Here is an 18,245-nt window from a genome sequence, read left to right on the forward strand (position 1 = left end):
ACTGAAGGAGTGAGAAAAGGAAGAGTCAGAAGCACAGAGCTACCCTCACCCTCACCCTCACCCTCACCCTCACCCTCACCCTCACCCTCACCCTCACCCTCACCCCCACCCCCACCCCCACCCCCACCCCCACCCCCACCCTCACCCTCACCCTCACCCTCACCCTCACCCCCACCCCCACCCCCACCCCCACCCCCACCCCCACCCCCACCCCCACCCTCACCCTCTGTGCCAGCCCAGAGCCCTGATCCTGTGTTCGTTCCTGCGGGAGCCAGCAACCCCAGAGCCTAAGCCTGGGAGACTGGAGTGGGTCAGGGCTGAAACCCCAAGCTCCTGCCTCACTCAGACAGGGGCAGGATGACTCCAGGGAGAAGACATTGGCCAAGAGCCCCTGTGAGGACTGCTCAGTCAGCATTAAGGTGACAGACAGCCATTAGCCACCTCTGTTCTTCCCTATTTTCCTCTTGTTGAGGAGTCAGGAAGCACGGCGAGCCTTTTCATCCCGGCATAGTAGTGACCTGGTGAGGCCCTGAGTGTGCACCAAGGGGCAGAGGCTACACATGTGTCTGCCCTAACTGAGAGAAATCCAGCAGGGACTTGCTGGAGAGAGTTAATGCTAGGAATGTAGCTCAGTGGGGGAGTGCTCACCTATCACACACAGTCCCTGCTGTGGTGACCAAAGCTTAGTGGGTCATACGAGGATGCTGAGGGTCAACTACAAAGACCATGCAGATGTTCCAGGGTCACTGGAGATAGGAGGCCAGAGCAGTGGGTCAGTATAACACCCCCCAAAGGTTCTATACATTAGGCCGACAGCTTAGACTCAGAAGGGAAGGTATAACTAGATTTACTCTGAAGCACCATGACAGGCGCACAAGGAAGAACAAATACAATGGCCACATACACACGCAGCCACCACCACCCACCACCGCCAGCCACTGCCACCACTCCCCCAGCCCTGGGACCTGTGTTTCTAAAGACTGGCAGAAGTCTTGGCCATTTCCAGATCATCAGAGGACCTGACCTCACTCTGCCAGCTCTTCAAGCCCTAGATGAGGACTCGCAGCCTCGTGTCTATACAGTCCTTTCCCAATAAGGCTCTGAGGTTCAGAAACAGCTGCAGAGCTCTGAGAGACTGCACTTCACCACATGCTATTCAGAAAGCTGTGGCCACTGCTCTGAAAATCAATCCTAGAACATCACGGTCTTTTATTACTTCTAGTCTAGACATGAAAATAGATCCTTAGCCCTTCTAGAGCTTAGCAAGTAGCAAGTTGCCGGCCAGGCCCAGTTCCTGCCTCTGCTTTGAGGCAGAACCCAGTGTCCTTACCTCAGTCCCATGGGCCCTGATCCGTGTGTGAGGGTGGCAGGTTGTATTTTGGAGATGTTAAGACAGGGCAGTTGATTTGGCAAGGAGCCAGGGAGAATCACTCCTGGCAAATCAGGGCTGATGTGAAATCAAGAGGTAATTTGTAACCACAGCTTCCCTTTCCACTAAAACAACTGTGCCTCCCATCCCAGTCAGAGGGTGGTAAAGCTTAGAGTTGTGTTCTCTGCTACGGTGTCACACAGAGCTCAACATCCACAGTCAGCCCAGTCATTGAAATAGGCTTTAAACTACACAGTAATATTTACAAGTGTCTCCCTTTCTCCATGTCCTGCACATTGTTAGACTTTTCTGGCAGTGTTCTGTGGGGTTCCTGATTCTAAAGGACTCCCCAGAGTTCTTTATTCTGTATCTGCCACCCCAGCCCATGAGGCCACAGGGGCTTTAGGACTCCACCTGTGACTACCTACTCTGTTCAGTGTCTGCTGAGTTTGGTCAGTAAGCTGAGGGAGGGAGGGAGGGCCTGAGCCCTCATTAGTCACGCACCAGCCCCTCCCCAGTCTGTGACGTCAGTCCGTCCGACATCTGAGTAACACGGTTCACCAGAAGCTTCGAGATAGATCCCTTACAGCTTGGTGCCACGTGGCAACTGAGCTTTGCAGGAAGCAGCGTGTCACTCCCCAGGAGGATGCCTGAGAGTACCAGAGGTAGCTGTGTGAGCACTTGCTGTCGCTTAGAGAGGCGCTGCCAACTCCATCTGAGTGGCCAGTTCCCTGTCTCTCAGGGGAAACTGAAAGCAGAACATGTGGCCCTGTCTCTAGAGTACACTGGAAGCCACCTCCTTCTCCTCTCCTCAGCTGCTGCTTAGCAACTCCATACCTCAGAGCTGGAAATCGGATCTGAGGACATTTCACCCAGAGAGATTCTAAGCTGATTGTACTAGTTTTCTTAGACTTTACTTGTAAATCTAGCCCAGTGTTTGGAACTGTAGAGTTTTAAGTTGAAATGTCAGTCCTCTACTTCTGAGTTGTAGCCACATGAGAGAGCACGGAGTGAGAAGGCTGCTTTCTTTGGATTTTCCTGCCACTGTGCAACCCAAGCTACATTCCTCCACCACATCCAGGCTTATCACAGGCCTAGGTCTCCTGGCACATGTGCCTTCCTACTTACTGCTTCCTGGGCTCACTGGAGGCTTAGAACTACTGACATCGAGTCTTTGCAGTCCTGTGTTGTCGCCTTATAGAGATGCCTGTCTCAGCTGGACACATGGCGTAATGGTTAGGAGCTCTCAGTGCTCTTGCGGGAGATGTGGGTTCCGTTCTCAGCACCTCTGATGCATAACTCCAGGTCCAGGGATCCTCCTTTGACTTCACTCGGTTCTTACATGCACATGGTGCTCATACAGACCTTCACACACACACACCACACATACCACACACACACCATACATACCACACACACACACCACATACACACACACCATTTTTTTAAATTAAATAATTATTTTTTAAATTCCTGTCTTAAGACTTAGCCCCTCAGTGACAGGCAGAAATGCCTTACTCAGCTCAAAAGAGAAGCTCTGTATTCAGGAGCTGAGGTGCAGCCCACTTGACCTCGGCACCCTCTTAGTGAGTGGGTATACATAGCTGCCATGGCTCAGGCTTTGCCCTACACAGCCCAGGATTAATGGAAGGGAAGTTGGATTCACTTCCCATCTATAGATGAGCACGCAAGTCAGCAGTCATTAGAGAGTGGACAAGCAGAGCTCAACAAGTAACAAAGTACATGTAGAGAGGGCAGTGGCCACAGCTGTGCATCCCACATAAACTGTACATCTGGCCATGCTGTCATCTAGGAACCTAGAACGAGGGAGGAGATATGCGTGGGAAACTAGGTGGTATTCTCTAAACAACAAAGTTATCCGAGTGCAGACCATTTTTTAGCCATTTTCCTTTAGAAAGCCCTGTCATCAAAAGATGAGACCTGCCTGCCAGGCATGGTGGTGTACCCAGCACATGGAAGACAGAGGCAGGTGGATTTCTGTAATTCAAAGGTAGCCTAATGTATATAGTGAGTCCCAGCTAGCCTTGATATACAATGAGGTCTGTTTCAAAAAAGGGATGGGGGGAATGAGACCTGTATGATAAAGCTTGTTTACTAAGAGAATTCTTTTTAACTTTGTGTGTGTCTGTGTATATGTGTCAGTGTGTGTTAGTGTGTATGTGTGTGTTTGTGTACATGTGTTAGTATGCGTCAGTGAGTGAGAGAGAGAGAGAGAGAGAGAGTGTGTGTGTGTGTGTGTGTGTGTGTGTGTGTGTGTGTGTGTGTGTGTGAATGCAGGTGTGCTATGCATGTGGTAGTAAGAGGGAATCAGTCCTCCCTTTCATGGTGTGGGTTCTGGGATTTGAGTTCAGTCGTCAGGCTCAATGGCAAGAGACTTCACTTGCTGAGCACTGGGAAGCTGCCTGCAGCCCCAGCTCTAAAGTCCTCCTTCCTGTCAGCATGGGGTGCTCAGAAAATAAACTACCTCAAAAGCCACCATCACATGCACAGGGATGGAGCTACTTGCTACTAAAAGATCTCCTGTTTGTTTCTCTCTTGTAGGAGTTTCTTTTAATAGTGTTTACACTCAAATTTGGAGAGTCTTACTGCATCTGGCTGCTGATCCCTATCCAGATGTTTCTGATTTAGCCATGAAAGTCCTCAACAGCATTGCTTACAAGGTATGTATATGAGAGATCGTCACTGAAGTGCTCACAGTTTTGCTTCTGTGTGAATATTCAAATAAGGAGCTCCAGGGATATCCAGGCCTACACAACAACAGCTTAAAAAATAAACAACTTTAAGCAAGCGTTTTGAACTCAAAGCTTCGTAAGTACATCCGAACTTCACTTGCATTGCAGCTTCAGTCGTAAAGGTGTGATCTGTAGTGATTTCCCCTCCTCCACTCTGGGCTTTGTGCTTGTCGATTTCTCTGTTATTTTCGCTCCCAGTTGACTTGTTCTTTCACTTGTTTCTGTCCTGAGCTTTTTTATTCTTCTAATTCTCATTTCTTTCTTTTTTTTTTTTTTTTAAGCCACACTGCCTCTTTTTTTTTTTTTTTTTTTAAAGATTTATTTATTACTTATTATATGTAAGTACACTGTAGCTGTCTTCAGATACACCAGAAGAGGGCATCAGATCTCATTACGGGTGGTTGTGAGCCACCATGTGGTTGCTGGGATTTGAACTTCAGACCTTCGGAAGAGCAGTCGGGTGCTCTTACCCACTGAGCCATCTCACCAGCCCTCTTTCTTTTTTTTTTTTAAGATTTATTTATTACTTATTATATGTAAGTACACTGTAGCTGTCTTCAGACACTTCAGAAGAGGGAGTCAGATCTCGTTACGGATGGTTGTGAGCCATCTCACCAGCCCCTAATTCTCATTTCTTAAAGCATACTCTTCTTTGGGGATTAGCACCTCCTCCCATTCCTTTTTATGAGAATTTAGCCTAATCCCAAGACTGAAGAGTGTCAGGCAGAAGTTCAAGAGACTCCCCTGTACTCTACTCTGAAAATCCTATCCCCTCTCTGCCCCCACCTTTTCCCAGGGTCTTGATGGTTCTCTCACCCCTAAAGCATTGAGCTCCTGCTGGGTTCTCCTTCTGGGCTCTGTGGGTGGATACTGCTGGAAGTCACTTACCCCCATAAGCTGGGATAATTGTTTTTGTTTCCCATCTATAAAGGATCTAGCAGCCACTGTACATGTGGTTTCTGAAAACATTTGTTTGGTGTTTTTCTATTTGTTTACTAAGTTAGACAGTTCAGCTTTCATAAGTGGCACAAACTAGAATTCATATGAATAAAACTTTTTATAACTTTTTCATAAAATTTTGAGTTTGCAAGGAAAGGGCCCGTGCCTGGTGTTCAGAGGGTCACTTAGGTGGAAAGGGCAGGATCTGTGGCTTTCCCAATCTAATCCTTGTTTATTCCTGGGAGGTATGGAGCCCTGCCCTGGTGCTGTCTGACTGAGCAGCGGTGCTTGCAGCAGCCACAGCTGCAGCTGATGGCCTGTTTGCTGCTGCCAGCTCTTCCCTGCAGATGTGTTCTGGGCGCCTAGTTCTGGCTCCTCCTTGGCTGATTGAAATGTCTCACTGACTGCAGTTGCTACTTGCTCAGCCCTGGTAGTGTCACACGTGGTAGTAACAGCCTCCCTGCACTTTTAGATTCCGGGCTTTAGATGCAAGATGAAACTACACTTGTGAGCATCCTACGTACAGACTTGTTGGAACAGTGGAGAGTTTGCTGTTTTACTGCCCAGTAATCTTCCAGCTGAATGCCCGAGTGTTGCCTGGGATAGTCCAGCCTTACTCTGTCCAACCCCTGTGGTACCAGGCAGTGACCCAGTGAAATCTAAAGGTTTTATTGTTTAATTAAAAAAATTAAACAGTTATTACAGTTTGTATTTGTTGCACATTATGGTATGAGGCCAAAGGAAGGCAGGCAAAAGGAAAACAGGAAACAAGGTGTGTGTGTGTGTGTGTGTGTGTGTGTGTCCCCATGCCACAGCACTTGTGGAGATCAGTGGACAGGGGGAACTAAATTGCTTCTCCATTTCTATTATGTGGGTCCCTCAAGCTTGGGTCTTTAAAAAATTATTTCTAGTGTAATCATCCTAAAAGTTTATGTGGACATGAAGTCTCTGATGTTTAATGTATGTAGGCAGTTCTGTCCCTTCATCACAGTTCCTGACACAAAGCACTCTGATGGCTTAGTCTTTGCCCTTGGAGGCACAAGGCAGCCTCCTGACGGCCATGCTTAACCCAGGCTGCATAGCTTAGGACTTGCACTGAGGGAGTTCTCACCTGGTTGGCTCAGCATCTAGAGTATATTGGTCATGGCAAGTCAGGATACAGCTCTCTGTATTTATCTTTCAGTACATTGATGTATTTGCCCTTACAGATACTGTGCCTGAATTATTTAACACTGTAATCCTGGTGCCTGATATTGAATTCATGACTATAAGTTCAGTGCTGCAGCCTTGGGTGTTAAACAGTATCTTTTTAAGAGCTTCAAGTGCACAGAGCAGTAGGGGTACAGCTTTGACCTAGACCTGGGCTTTGAGGTTGTATTTCATGAATGCAGCTCTGAGCTGGGAGGGTGTGTACTCTCCACTGTAAAGTAATGTGCCTCCTGACTACTACCTGCCATGGTAGCAAGCTATAGCCACCTGAGAAGCAGCCGAGCACTCTCAGGGCAGCACTCCATAAGGACCCCTGAGCCCCAGCAAAGCTGAACCCAGCAAGGAGTATTTGCCTGCTGTGTCTGCTCTGCTACAGTGGCAAATCCCAGTGTGCACATGCCAACAGCTGGAAGCACACCACAAATCCCAGTGTGCACATGCCAACAGCTGGAAGCACACCACAGCCAGGGTTTCAGAGACCAGCATGGGCTGCCCTTGGGAAGGATTCGTGTGTGTGTGTGTGTGTGTGTTTAGAATAAGCACTGCTGACGAGTTCAGGAACATAAACATTATGGAAATTTTTTTGTGAGTCATAATTTTAATAGATGCCTTATTTTCTCCTCTAGGAACTAAAGAGATTATATTTCACTTTATAAAGAAATGAACCTATTTTGCATTATTTAACTCTGAGGCCAAGTTTTTGTTCATCAGAGTCAAAACGACCTTATTACTGTGAAATGCCCCCTAGAATTCTGCATCCAAATATGGAAGTTGCTACTAGCTATGTCTGAAAGAAGCCACACTGCCTGACAGTGGCAGCCTGATCGCACATTTGTACTTTTCCTTCTGAAAGTGCAGAGAACAGCTCAGCTTCATGGAGCCTTCTGTGGTGCCATCAGCTGTTTTCTGCCCTCTCTTGGACTGAGGGTGGAGGAGGCAGAGCTGAGATCCAGCCACAGTGTGAGGGAGACGCACATGCAGTACATGCAGCCTCTGGATCTCACCTTCCCAACAGGCCTCGGAGACCAGGCACCCTGCAGGTCAGACAGTCACCCTTAACCAGGGGGAAGGCTCACACAGCCTAAGGAAAGGAAGACTCGGGTTGTCAGTCACATAATCAAATGCTCCACTGAAGAAAAGGTCACTGGCTGGGGATGTGGCTGTTGGTAGAGTGCTTACCTAGCGTTCTCAAAACCACAGGCCCATCCCCAGAATCACAGAAAACTAGGAGTGGTTGTGCAAACCTATAATCCCAACACTCAGGAAATGGAAGATGGAGGGTCAGAAGTTCAGGGTCATCCTCAGCTAGCGCATGAGTTCAAGGCCAGCCTAAGATTAAATAAAGAAATGGCTCAAATGAAACTCCACACATTGTTCTATTAAGCATGTTACGGCTTAGCCTCTCAAGGAGGTGTAAGCAGGAGAACGTGAGTGTGAGGCTCTCCCTCCCTGTCCCCCGCTTCCCACTGTCAGTCAGTACTTGAGCACCACTTCCAAAATGCCCTACTCTCACCAGGTAGTGCCGATCCCAGACCATCGAGACTGGGTGGGGACATTCAGTGCTAGGTTTCTGAGGTCCCCTCCTGTGTTTGACTTTGACTCGTACAGAAGTCTGAATGTTCTTGTTGGAAACTTGTGAGAGCACTGAGCACCGAGCAAGAATGCCTTCCAGTGTGCCACCAGAAGTCACCAGCCCCTCTTACAGGGCTCTGAACATGACAAATGATTCTTGTTGCGGAAGCTATGGGCAGAGAACACTTGCATTGTCTGGCAGGCCACTGCCAAGCTGGAAACCATGGATCCTATGTCCATTTCTATTCCCTGAAGCACCCGTCCCTGTGTCCTGGGCAGAGAGAGCCCCTGAGTTCCTCAGAAACCTACCCCCTAAAGCTTCTGTCTCCCATCACCTCCTGCTGATGCTCTAGAACTCCTGAGAAGGCAAAGTCTACAGCTAAACTCTTCTCCCTTGTAGACTTGAGGACTCATATAGCTGTCAGGCTAGGGACAGGGGGGATGCCCGTAGAGCAGCCTGGGAACTTTAAATGCCAAGCAAACATTTGGGCAGCATGCGCACTACTCTCACAGTTAAAATGCAGTGCATCGCTTAAGGACTGGTTCCAGCTTCATCTGCTACTTGTATTAAAATAAAGCCGAGGGTTGTCTGGGAAAAGGAAGCTGTATGCATAAATGATTTGTGTCTGATTGTGACATTGTAGGGGTGGTGTTCCAGGTAGTGACTGAGTGATTTAGAAATGTAAGAGGTCTGAACAGTGACCTCCCAGAGCAGAGCTCTTTCAACTGAAGGTTCCATGGGGCTCACCTTCTCCCCTGAGCTCCTAGATGACACAACCTGCTGGTCCTGTGCTAATATAGGGGCCACTACATCACTCGGCCTTTGTGAAGCTGCTCCAGCTCTTTGAAGAGCAGAGCAGGTTCCTGCAAGCACACAGTCTGCTAGTTTTGAGAGAGAGGTCAGTAGCCACCTTGGCACAGGAGTATTGTTGACAAACACGCACTCAGCAGTCCTGCCCATACTAACCAAAGCACTGGCCGCAGTGCTGTACCTCGGACTAATGGGAAGCTCCTACACAGGAGCTCATGGGAGCTAATGGGACTAATGGGGAGCTCCTACACAGGAGCTCAGACCCTGCAGATGTTTGTGAACGGTGTGCACAGAACGTGCTGTGATCTTACTTCCCACGGGGCTGTGTTTAAAGAACTGATTGAACCTGCCTCTGAAACGTGGAAATTAAAAACAGGCCAGGTCATGTCTTCCCCTAGATTCTAAGTCCAGAGTGGCCACCTAGGACTCTGGTGAAGCTGGCTGCCCAGTCAGCAGGCCAGACCTGGCCTCCAACCTGCCTCACCCTACTTTACCAGTTTGCCCTTTTCCCTAGTCATCTTCTTCCCTGGAAATGAATATGTGCATCCTTATAGTGTGTGAGCATGAAGGAAAGTGTGTGTGTGTGTGTGTGTGTGTGTGTGTGTGTGTGTGTGTGTGTGTGACAAGAGTGATGCTCTTTATCTGGTTCTGGGGTTCTGGTGGAGCCCAGGATCTGTCAGATACTAATTCTGTACTCAGTCATCAAGCCACACCCAACCCAGTGAGTTAATCTGTGTCGGGGGTGGTTTGTTCTGGGGTAAGTGAGGTTCCCATGCGCTACCTCTCCTGCCTCTTTGGTTTTCATGAACCCCTTTGAGGAATACAGGACGTTTGTGACTGACCAGCAGCCACAGTTCTGGGCTGTCTGGTGATGTAACACTCCAGACAGACAACAGCGTTTCCTGACCCCTCAGTACACCTGCCTGAGCTGCAGCTGCCTCCCCCGAGACAGAGCCAGTCTGGGCCCCTGAAAGGGCCACCTCATGGCTCTCAGATGAGAGGAAGACAGTACTGAGGACTAGCCCCAGGTGGCCTTGAAGCAGGGGAGGAGCCTTGAACACATCATGTTTCCGCTGCTAGAGCTTCTGCCAAGATAACTCCCCAGCCTGAGCCTCACAGGCTGTGGTGAATGAAAGAGCAGTCCCTGGTCCTCTGTCACCCCTGGGTGTGTCGCACTGAGGGCTTTTGACCTCTCTTGTCATTCTTCCTTTGCTCTCTTAGGCCACAGTGAACGCCCGGCCCCAACGAATCCTTGACACATCCTCTCTCACACAGTCGGCCCCAGCCAGCCCAACCAACAAGGGCATGCACATGCACCAGGTGGGGTAAGTGGCCTGCCAAGCCCCTCCGCCCCTGTGCTGGGTCTCCGATGCCACCGCCCTGCCAAGCCTTGCTTTCCTCTCCTTCCCTTCTAACATTTCCCCTTCTCCATCTCTTTCCCTTTGTCCTTTCTCTCTAGACACACAAGTACATGCGGATGTGTGTGAGCTCCGGGCCCCTTTCTAGACATCTTTCCTATCCCAGGAATACTTCATTTGCATATCATGAATCAGGAAAAGTTGAATGAAGCCATATTTCTATGACCTTTGGGATTTTTTTTTCCCAGAGGCCATAGGTTCTCTATGTAGGTGTGCAACAGGATGTGCTACACAGTTGCTGCTCAGGAAGCAGTATGACTAGCCCAACTGTGACTGCACACACCAGCTCTATGTGACTAGTCTGAGGCGACTGGTCACACCAGCTCTAGATTGTGTTATCTTGTCCTCATAAACATTTGCCAGGGCACATCCAGCAAGGACAGTCCTCACTCAGCTTTGGCAAGTGGCAGGCCAGGCAGTTGAACATTCCCCGAGGTGACATTATCAAGGGAGAGAGCCTGGATCCTCATCACTACAGAGTAATCTACAGTAAAACATGCTTTCTGCTCTTCTCTCAACTGCAGAGGCTCCCCGCCAGCATCTAGCACCAGCAGCTGCAGCCTGACCAATGATGTGGCCAAGCAGACTGTCAGCCGTGACCTGCCTTCCAGCCGCCCGGGTACTGCCGGCCCCACAGGGGCACAGTACACCCCTCACTCCCACCAGTTCCCTCGAACACGAAAGATGTTTGACAAAGGCCCTGATCAGGTACAAAGGCCTGAGCTCTGTTGCAGCCCTTGCGCCCTGTAAGCGCTCAGTGTCAGAACAGCGTGCTGGGGACTTTGCTTTCCTGACATCCAGCATGGTACCTTAGTTTAGGGTCATTCCACTCCCCACAACCCTGTGCCAGCCATTGCCTTCAAGACCCTTGGAGACACAGTGGCACCCAGGTCCAGCACCCCTCTGTCTGCAGGTCTAGTCTCCATGCAGCACCTCCTCCCTAGGTTGGCTTATCTTGGCCCCTCTTTGAGTCCCAGTTAGCACGTGGAGTTAACTCACTTCTTCCCCTTCTTAGGTAAATAGCATCTGTCTCCACTTGATGTAGCTGCTGCTCATCAGGGTTCATTGTGAATGGCTTGTTTGGTTTTCCTATAAACATTTGATTATTCTGTACAAGCAGGCACACTCCCTGCTCTTAACTAAGCTGTCAGAACAGTTTAGGAGAGAGGAATGTGCTCTGAGAGGCACAGAGATGGCACATCTGTCAGCCAGTGCACAGTGGAGAGGGGTGCTCAGGATGTCCCAGCAGTAGAGACTAGCATGACTCACTGTGTCATCTAAAAGGTAAAGGAGGAACCACAGCTTAGAGCAGTAGCACACACCTGGAATCCCAGTACTCAAAATGCAGGCCGGAAGACCACTGGTGTTCTTTCTGTATGACAAGTGAGACTGAATCCAAAGAAATGTAGGCACAGCTCCCTTGTAGGTTAACTGTAGAGCAGAATCACAATGTTAGTGGCTAGCAGGCCATGTGGCAGCCATTGATATCCCCACCCCCACCCCTTACCAGTCCCTTACCCCTGCCCTGGACAGCTCCAATGACTCTTAAGCACCTTGACAGCCAGTAAGTTCCGAGTACAGTCAGCATCCTGGTTGACCCCTGACATAGCTGGGAGCAGGTGGAGAGGACTGTGGTCTAGGGGAGCCATGCACCAAGTAGAGGGTCTATGCAACCTTCCCCACATCAGAATTCTCAAATGGAGCCAAAGCTACTGCTTCCAGGAGGCCAGTGAGCCCATCTCCCACTATGACCCCTGAGAGTGGGAGGCCCTCAACTGCCAACATGCAGTCTGGGCCATTTCTTTAGCCCTGGACTAAGCACAGGGCACTGGCAGAGGGCATGGAAGGAGAAGACGGCTGACCCTGGTGGCCAGGACCTCCCTGCTCCCGTAGTGGAGAAGAGTAAAGTACAGTCATTTGAGCCTCATTTGAGCTCTGACTCACCTGCGCTTGGCTGTGCCTTTGTCATTGTTTTCTATGGCTGATGAAGGACAACCTATGCTGGTTAGCAGGGACCTGGCACAGACACATGAGCTGAGCACACAGGCCCGCCTGCCCATGTGGCTCAGGTAATAGGAGTCAGCGAGACTGGGCTGGCCATGGGGAACAGCAAGGCAGATCCAAGGTCCTCAGGAGTACTAGGCAAGCACTCATCCACTGAGCCACACCCAGCCTTGACCCTGCTTCTCAGTCAGCACCCAGCCCTGCCCAGGAACTTCAGACTGCAGTGAGAAGTGCTCACCTGGCACGGGGTTGTTCACTGTCACTTTCTCAAGTAAAACAAGTAGAGGATGCCAGGCTCACAGTCATGAGCGTACAATCTCAGCACTCAGGAGCCTGAGGAGCAAGACCAGGACTCCAAGCCAGCCTAGGCTACGTAGTGAGACTGTTTCTCAAAAACTAAAGTCAGTACAGGAACAATGAGCCTAAAGTGTTTTCTCCTGATTCTGCTCTCTCTCAAGACCACAGATGATGCAGATGATGCTGCCGGACACAAGAGCTTCATTTGTGCCTCTATGCAGACAGGGTTCTGTGACTGGAGTGCCCGCTACTTTGCCCAGCCAGTCATGAAGGTGAGTGCTTAGTCCTGCACAGCCTCGGTGCCCCCGGAAGCTGGCGTCCTCTTGCTGCTTTCTCACTGCCACGTGCCCTTGCTGCTGGTTCTTGTTCCTTGTTCCTCGGACCCATCCTGTCCCTGTCTTTGGCTTGCTGAGCCCTGTTAGCCCAGCTGACCTGAGCAGATGGCCTGGGATTTATGAGCGGAGTTGGGGCTGTGCTCGTTATAGTCAGCCTCACCTTGGGTTCTGTGGCTCCTGTCATACTTTGCTTACTGTTGGGGGGTGACAGCAAACTGCTGTCATGGTGCAGGTGTCAACACCTAAGACAAAAGAGCCAAAGTCCTCCTGATTTCTCAAAGAAAGCACAGGCAAAGCCCTACCATCTAGAACCTGCCAGCACTCCATGTCACCGTGTTCTCACTGGCAGGGTCTAACTCTGTGTTGGAGTTAGAGTGAGAACATGAGTGTGAGGCTCTCCCTCCCTGTCCTTGAGCTGTGCTTGGTGACTGAGTACTCTGGGACAATGGGGATCTGCAAAGCTGTCTTCTGGTTCTTGCTCTGCCGTAGCTCTCTTGATACCAAGCATGAAAGGTAGTATTGTAAAGAAATCAGCCTGCAAATCTTCCAGGTGTGGGAGTCAAGCTGTAGGAACAAGACAAGGCCCATAGCTGCCCACTGACCTTACTTCCCAGTACCATGTTGTCCTCACAGAGGGGAACAACGTGCCCTTCTGATTCTGGGACAGCAGTTAAGACAGGAAGTACATGGTCTGGACTTGTGCAGTGAGCAAGAGCTGCCCAGAACTCAGGGTGGGGGCACTCAGACACTGGGTAGAGCCATGTGGGCCAGCAGTTTACCAGCAGTGTGGCTTCCCAGGACAGTTTGTGCTATGGCAGGGGAAGTTAATATGTAGAATATAGAAACAGGCCACCTGCTTCCCTCTCACTGTGGTGGCAGTGACTGTCAGTATTGGTGACTCCCTGGGACACTAATGAGAAGCTTTCTTTGAAGACATTGACAATTACTTGATCTCTGCCATCCTTGTGTGGTGACTCGGGGAAGGGCACGGGGGTCTCAGAATGCATGGCCCTTAGACTTAAAACTGAAGCCAGTGTGTTCCCAAAGCACTGTCCTAGCGTGAGCACACCATGGCTGAGTACAGGGCACTGGGTGAGCATCCTCAGATCTCAGACGCTGGCGACAATGGCTAGGCCTGATCCTTAGGAAGGATCTACTGTGCGGTGTGTACTGTGCTGGCTCCTCAGCTCGGCATAGGCCAATGCCTCCGTACTCTCCTGCAGTACATACGGCATGTAAGAGTTCCCACCACAGGAGTCAGGGACACAAACACTGCAGAGACAATGGCCAAGAAGAACCCCTAGGACAGTGGTTTTCAACCCATGTGACCCCCTGGGGGCTGATATATCAGATATTCTGCATATCAGATATTTATATTATAACTCATAACAGCAGCAAGATTAAAGCTAGGAAGTAGCAACAAAAGTAAATTTGTGGCTGGGAGTCACCTCAATATGAGGAACTGTATTAAAAGGTCATAGCATTGGAAGGTTGAAAACCACTGCCCTGGGCCTATTGCCCCATACAGAAGTGACAAGGAACATTTAGCAAATAAGCAAACGTTGTTTTCCTGCCGTGCTGACGAGCCTGTCGTCGTCTCAGCGCTGTTTGGTTGCAGCCTGCAGTGACAGAGGGGAAGCAGGGCGTGCTTTATCTTATTTGAAAGGCGCTTTAACCCTCATGCCATGTTGCTGTAATGGTGCATCAGGACCTTCTGCTGCTGGCCTGCATACGGGAGAAGTCAAAGTTGTAAGGCTGTGGCTGCCTCTCAAGGAGTAAAGAGTGTCAGAGGTGTGTAAGGAACAAAAACAGCTTCAGAGAGGAAACGTGTCGGTGGTGTAGCAGGTATTGCCTCACGGTGCCACAGAATGCCTAATGAGGGGCACAGTCAGAAAGCAGAGACTGCTGGAGCTCACCTCACTTTCCCCTTTGCCTTAGTCCAGGGTCCCAGGCTTGAAATCCCTACATCTAAGGCGGGTCTTCCCACCTCAGCTAACCTAGTCCAGATAATCCATTCTAGTCATGCCACAGCTTTGTTTCCATGGAGATCTTGAATTCCATCAGGTTGACAGGATTAGCCATCACTGACAGCAGTGAGCACCTAATGGTTAGGACTGAGTGTACAGAGCTCATGGCCAGATTGCATACAGGTCGATAGGACCCATGGAAGCCCTCTTCCTGTGCAGGACTCCACAGCTCAGTATCTGCTGTGTGATCCACAAAACAATGTTAGTGACAGCCTGTCCTGTACATTGAATTTAGTTTTGAATAGGAATGTTTTTCTTCTCTGAGTTGGCAAATTTCAAACACTGATTCTGTCCAGAACTTGCCTCCTAAAGGAGAGAAGAATGCAAACATCTAAAGATGCTGTTATAGTAGGGAATTGCCACGATGCCAGACAACGCTGTCAGACTGTGTCTATCCCCAAGACCGGTGGCCTTTCTGAGGAGGGCATTCCACTAAATGTGTGCGTGTTGCTCGTCCAAAGGTGTGTCATGTAACACTGTTTATAATACTCAAGAATTGCAAACCAAAACAGAACATTAATTAAGAACATTCATTTAACATGCCACATCCATAGACTGGGTGGCACCATATAGACATTAAAGAGTCTGTTTTCTCTCTGGGCACCATGAACAGAAAGTGCCAGCGTGTCGGAGCACAGCCCTGCACCTCAACCCAAGGCTTAAGGCACTTGTGCTGTGCAGCTCCTGCTCTTGGATAATTATGCACATCCATGAATCTGGCTCCGAGCACATTATTAAGAAGTCAGAAAATGGGAATTGTGAGGCTAAATGAAGTCACCGTAATACACACAGCTTCAGCTTGATTTTACTACATTTGCTCAAGGTGCTGCAAGGCCACTCTTTCACCTCACGCGTGAGTTCTGAGTCTGTGTAGAAGCAGGAAGCCCTAGGCTGATTCTGTTGTCCTGCTGTGGTAAAGCTGGAAAGGCGTCACTGCACCCCAGAAGTGAGTGTGGCGTAGGGTGGAGTCCTGACTGCTCTTGACTCTGCAGCACGAGGGCTGAAAGGACAGGAAGGCACCTTTGTCAGACAGGGTTGGACGCATCAGGGAGAACTCCTTTATGTAACCATGGGTCTCCAGAGACTGAGTGGAGAGGACCCACCCTCAGGGCCTCTTTGTACAGCTGCTCTGCACTGCCTGTGTGTGTGTATGTGACATGGCCTGTAAGACATAGTAGGAAGACCAATATCAGAGATAGGAGCCTGGCAGAGAGGAGCAGCATCTGTGACAGAGACACCAACACACACACTCTTTCTCAAGGACACACCTCACAGGCCCACCATGGAAAGGGAGCAGGTGCTGCTATCTCCAGACACTGGAAACTCAAGAGTAAAAGAAAAGTCACTGATCCAGACTCATAAAGGAGAGGGAACAGTCACCACACAGTCCACCCTTAGAGCCTGAGGCACAGGCCCTGCTTACAGCTCTGCAACAGAGATCCTCCTTTTTTTTTTTTTTTTTTTTTTTTTTTTTGGTTTTTCAAGACAGGGTTTCTCTGTGTAGCCCTGACTGTCCTGGAACTCACTTTGTAGACCAGGCTTGGCCTCGAACTCAGATCTGCCTGGGATTAAAGGCATGCGCCACCACGCCTGCAGCAGAGATCTTCCTGATCACCAACAGGTCAGCTGGCCCCAGCAGGAGGCTCAGCAGCTGACCTCTGACCAGAGGAGGAAGAACACAGAAGCCCTGAGGTACCCACGGGAGGGCATAAAGCGAGCCCAGCTCAGCTCCACACATCAGCCATAAGAGACCAAGCTGTTTACCTTGCTCTCTGCCATTCTGCACATTAAGTGTGGGATTCATTTAAAAACTATAAAAAGTCCAAAATTGTCAGGTAGGCACTGTCAAGAGACAGAGCCAGTCATAATGGGACTCAAGTCTGAGGCAGCCCAGATGTTGGAGCTAACAGAGATGGAGTATGAATAACTGAATAGACAAAAACCACACAACAGGACACGTGGCTCATACTGTAGATCCCAGCAATTGGGAGGCAGACAGAGAGTATTGTCATGAGTTTGAGGCCAACCTTAGCCATGTGGTGAATCCCAAGATGCCCTGGCTACAGAGTAAGACCTTATGAAAAATGAATTAAAATACTGAGGCTAATGGAAAAAAGTGGAGAGTGTGCATAAAGAGGAATTTCAACCAAATTGGAAAGTAAGGAAGGGCCCAGTGAGGTGGCTCAGTGTATAAGAGTGCTCACCACTAACCTGACAGCCTGACTTTGAGCCCCAAAACCTCATGATAGAAAGAGAACCGAATATATATATGGCTGGAGAGATGGCTCAGCAGTTAAGAGCACTGACTGCTCTTCCAGAGGTCCTGAGCTCAATTCCCAGTAACCACATGGTGGCTCACAACCATCTGTAATGAGACCCGATGCCCTCTTCTGGTGTGTCTGAAGACAGCGACAGTGTGCTCATATAATACACATACACACAATTTAAATAGAAGGTTGCTAGGCTGTGGTGGAACACACCTTTAATCTCACACAGGGAGGCAGAGACAGGTAGATCTCTGTGAGTTCAAGGCCAGCCCGATCTACTTAGTGAGACCCTGCTCAAAAGACAACAAGATCACATGTCGGTGGATCAGAAGACCTGTTGTTAAGGTGGTGATGGTGTTCCTGAAAAAGATCTGTAGATTTCCAGCTCTTTCTCTTTGAAAACTGGCATGTTTGATGCTGGGTCCCTATGGAAATGTAAAGAACAGAAGACAAGACATAAAAGAATAAAAAAGCAAGAAGGCTTACACTTCTGATTTCAAACTTCCATGTTGGTGCTAATTAAGTCTGTGTGATCTGGACATGAGGGGAGATGGGTAGCAAAGCATGCCTACCATCCCCACTGCGACCATAAACACAACTCAGAGACGGGGCCCTTTAACCCATGAGCTACCACAGTTCACCTGACTCCAGTCCTCTTGGCTGTTTAAAGAAAGACCCTTCATCTCCTCCAATCACTCACAAAACTTTGTGGTTTAAAATATTACATTATCAAACATAACTGCTAGTTTCACTAGTTGTTACCATTTGATTGTGCTAGCATTGTATCGTCTCCAAAGGCTCATGCCCTTGGGAGCCTTGGTTTCCAGCTAGTGGCACTAATTTGGGAGTTGGTAAAACCTTGTGAGTTCTGGAGGCACACTCTAGGAAGATGCACCATCTCCAGCCTCTTCTTCCACCTCGATGTGAGAAGCACTGTTCTACGACATGCTACCTGCCATGATGCCCTGCCTCGACACAGCTCAGGAACAATGGATGAAGCCGGATGACCATGGGCCAAAACCTCTGACAATGTGAGCCAAAATAAACCATTCATGTGTAGTCCCGGCTGGCCTGGAACTCAATATGTAGCTCCAGCTGCCCTCAAATTTGTAGCATTCACCTGCCTTAGCCTCCCAAGTGCAAGAAGACAGCCGTGAGCAGTATCCCTGGGCTCAGCTCTTCTGTCGTGCTGTGCATGTCAGGGTTTGGTCTCAGCAGCTGGAGTCTGACTGACACAATTGGCA

At 49.4% G+C, this 18,245-nt stretch overlaps 1 protein-coding gene across 8 annotated transcripts in view; it reads left to right on the plus strand.

The window, feature by feature from the left end:
• Positions 1–18,245, plus strand: part of Rptor (regulatory associated protein of MTOR, complex 1) — a 296,687-nt gene that overhangs the window by 258,716 nt on the left and 19,726 nt on the right. For all 8 annotated transcript variants that reach the window (NM_028898.3, NM_001306081.1, XM_006534363.3 and 5 more), the window contains 4 exons: positions 3,932–4,050; positions 9,875–9,978; positions 10,596–10,779; positions 12,534–12,644. In NM_028898.3, the coding sequence (NP_083174.2) occupies positions 3,932–4,050; positions 9,875–9,978; positions 10,596–10,779; positions 12,534–12,644 (518 nt within the window). The remainder of the gene's footprint in view (positions 1–3,931; positions 4,051–9,874; positions 9,979–10,595; positions 10,780–12,533; positions 12,645–18,245) is intronic.

Source organism: Mus musculus, chromosome 11, assembly GCF_000001635.26.
Source record: "Mus musculus strain C57BL/6J chromosome 11, GRCm38.p6 C57BL/6J".
Taxonomy (NCBI): domain Eukaryota; kingdom Metazoa; phylum Chordata; class Mammalia; order Rodentia; family Muridae; genus Mus; species Mus musculus.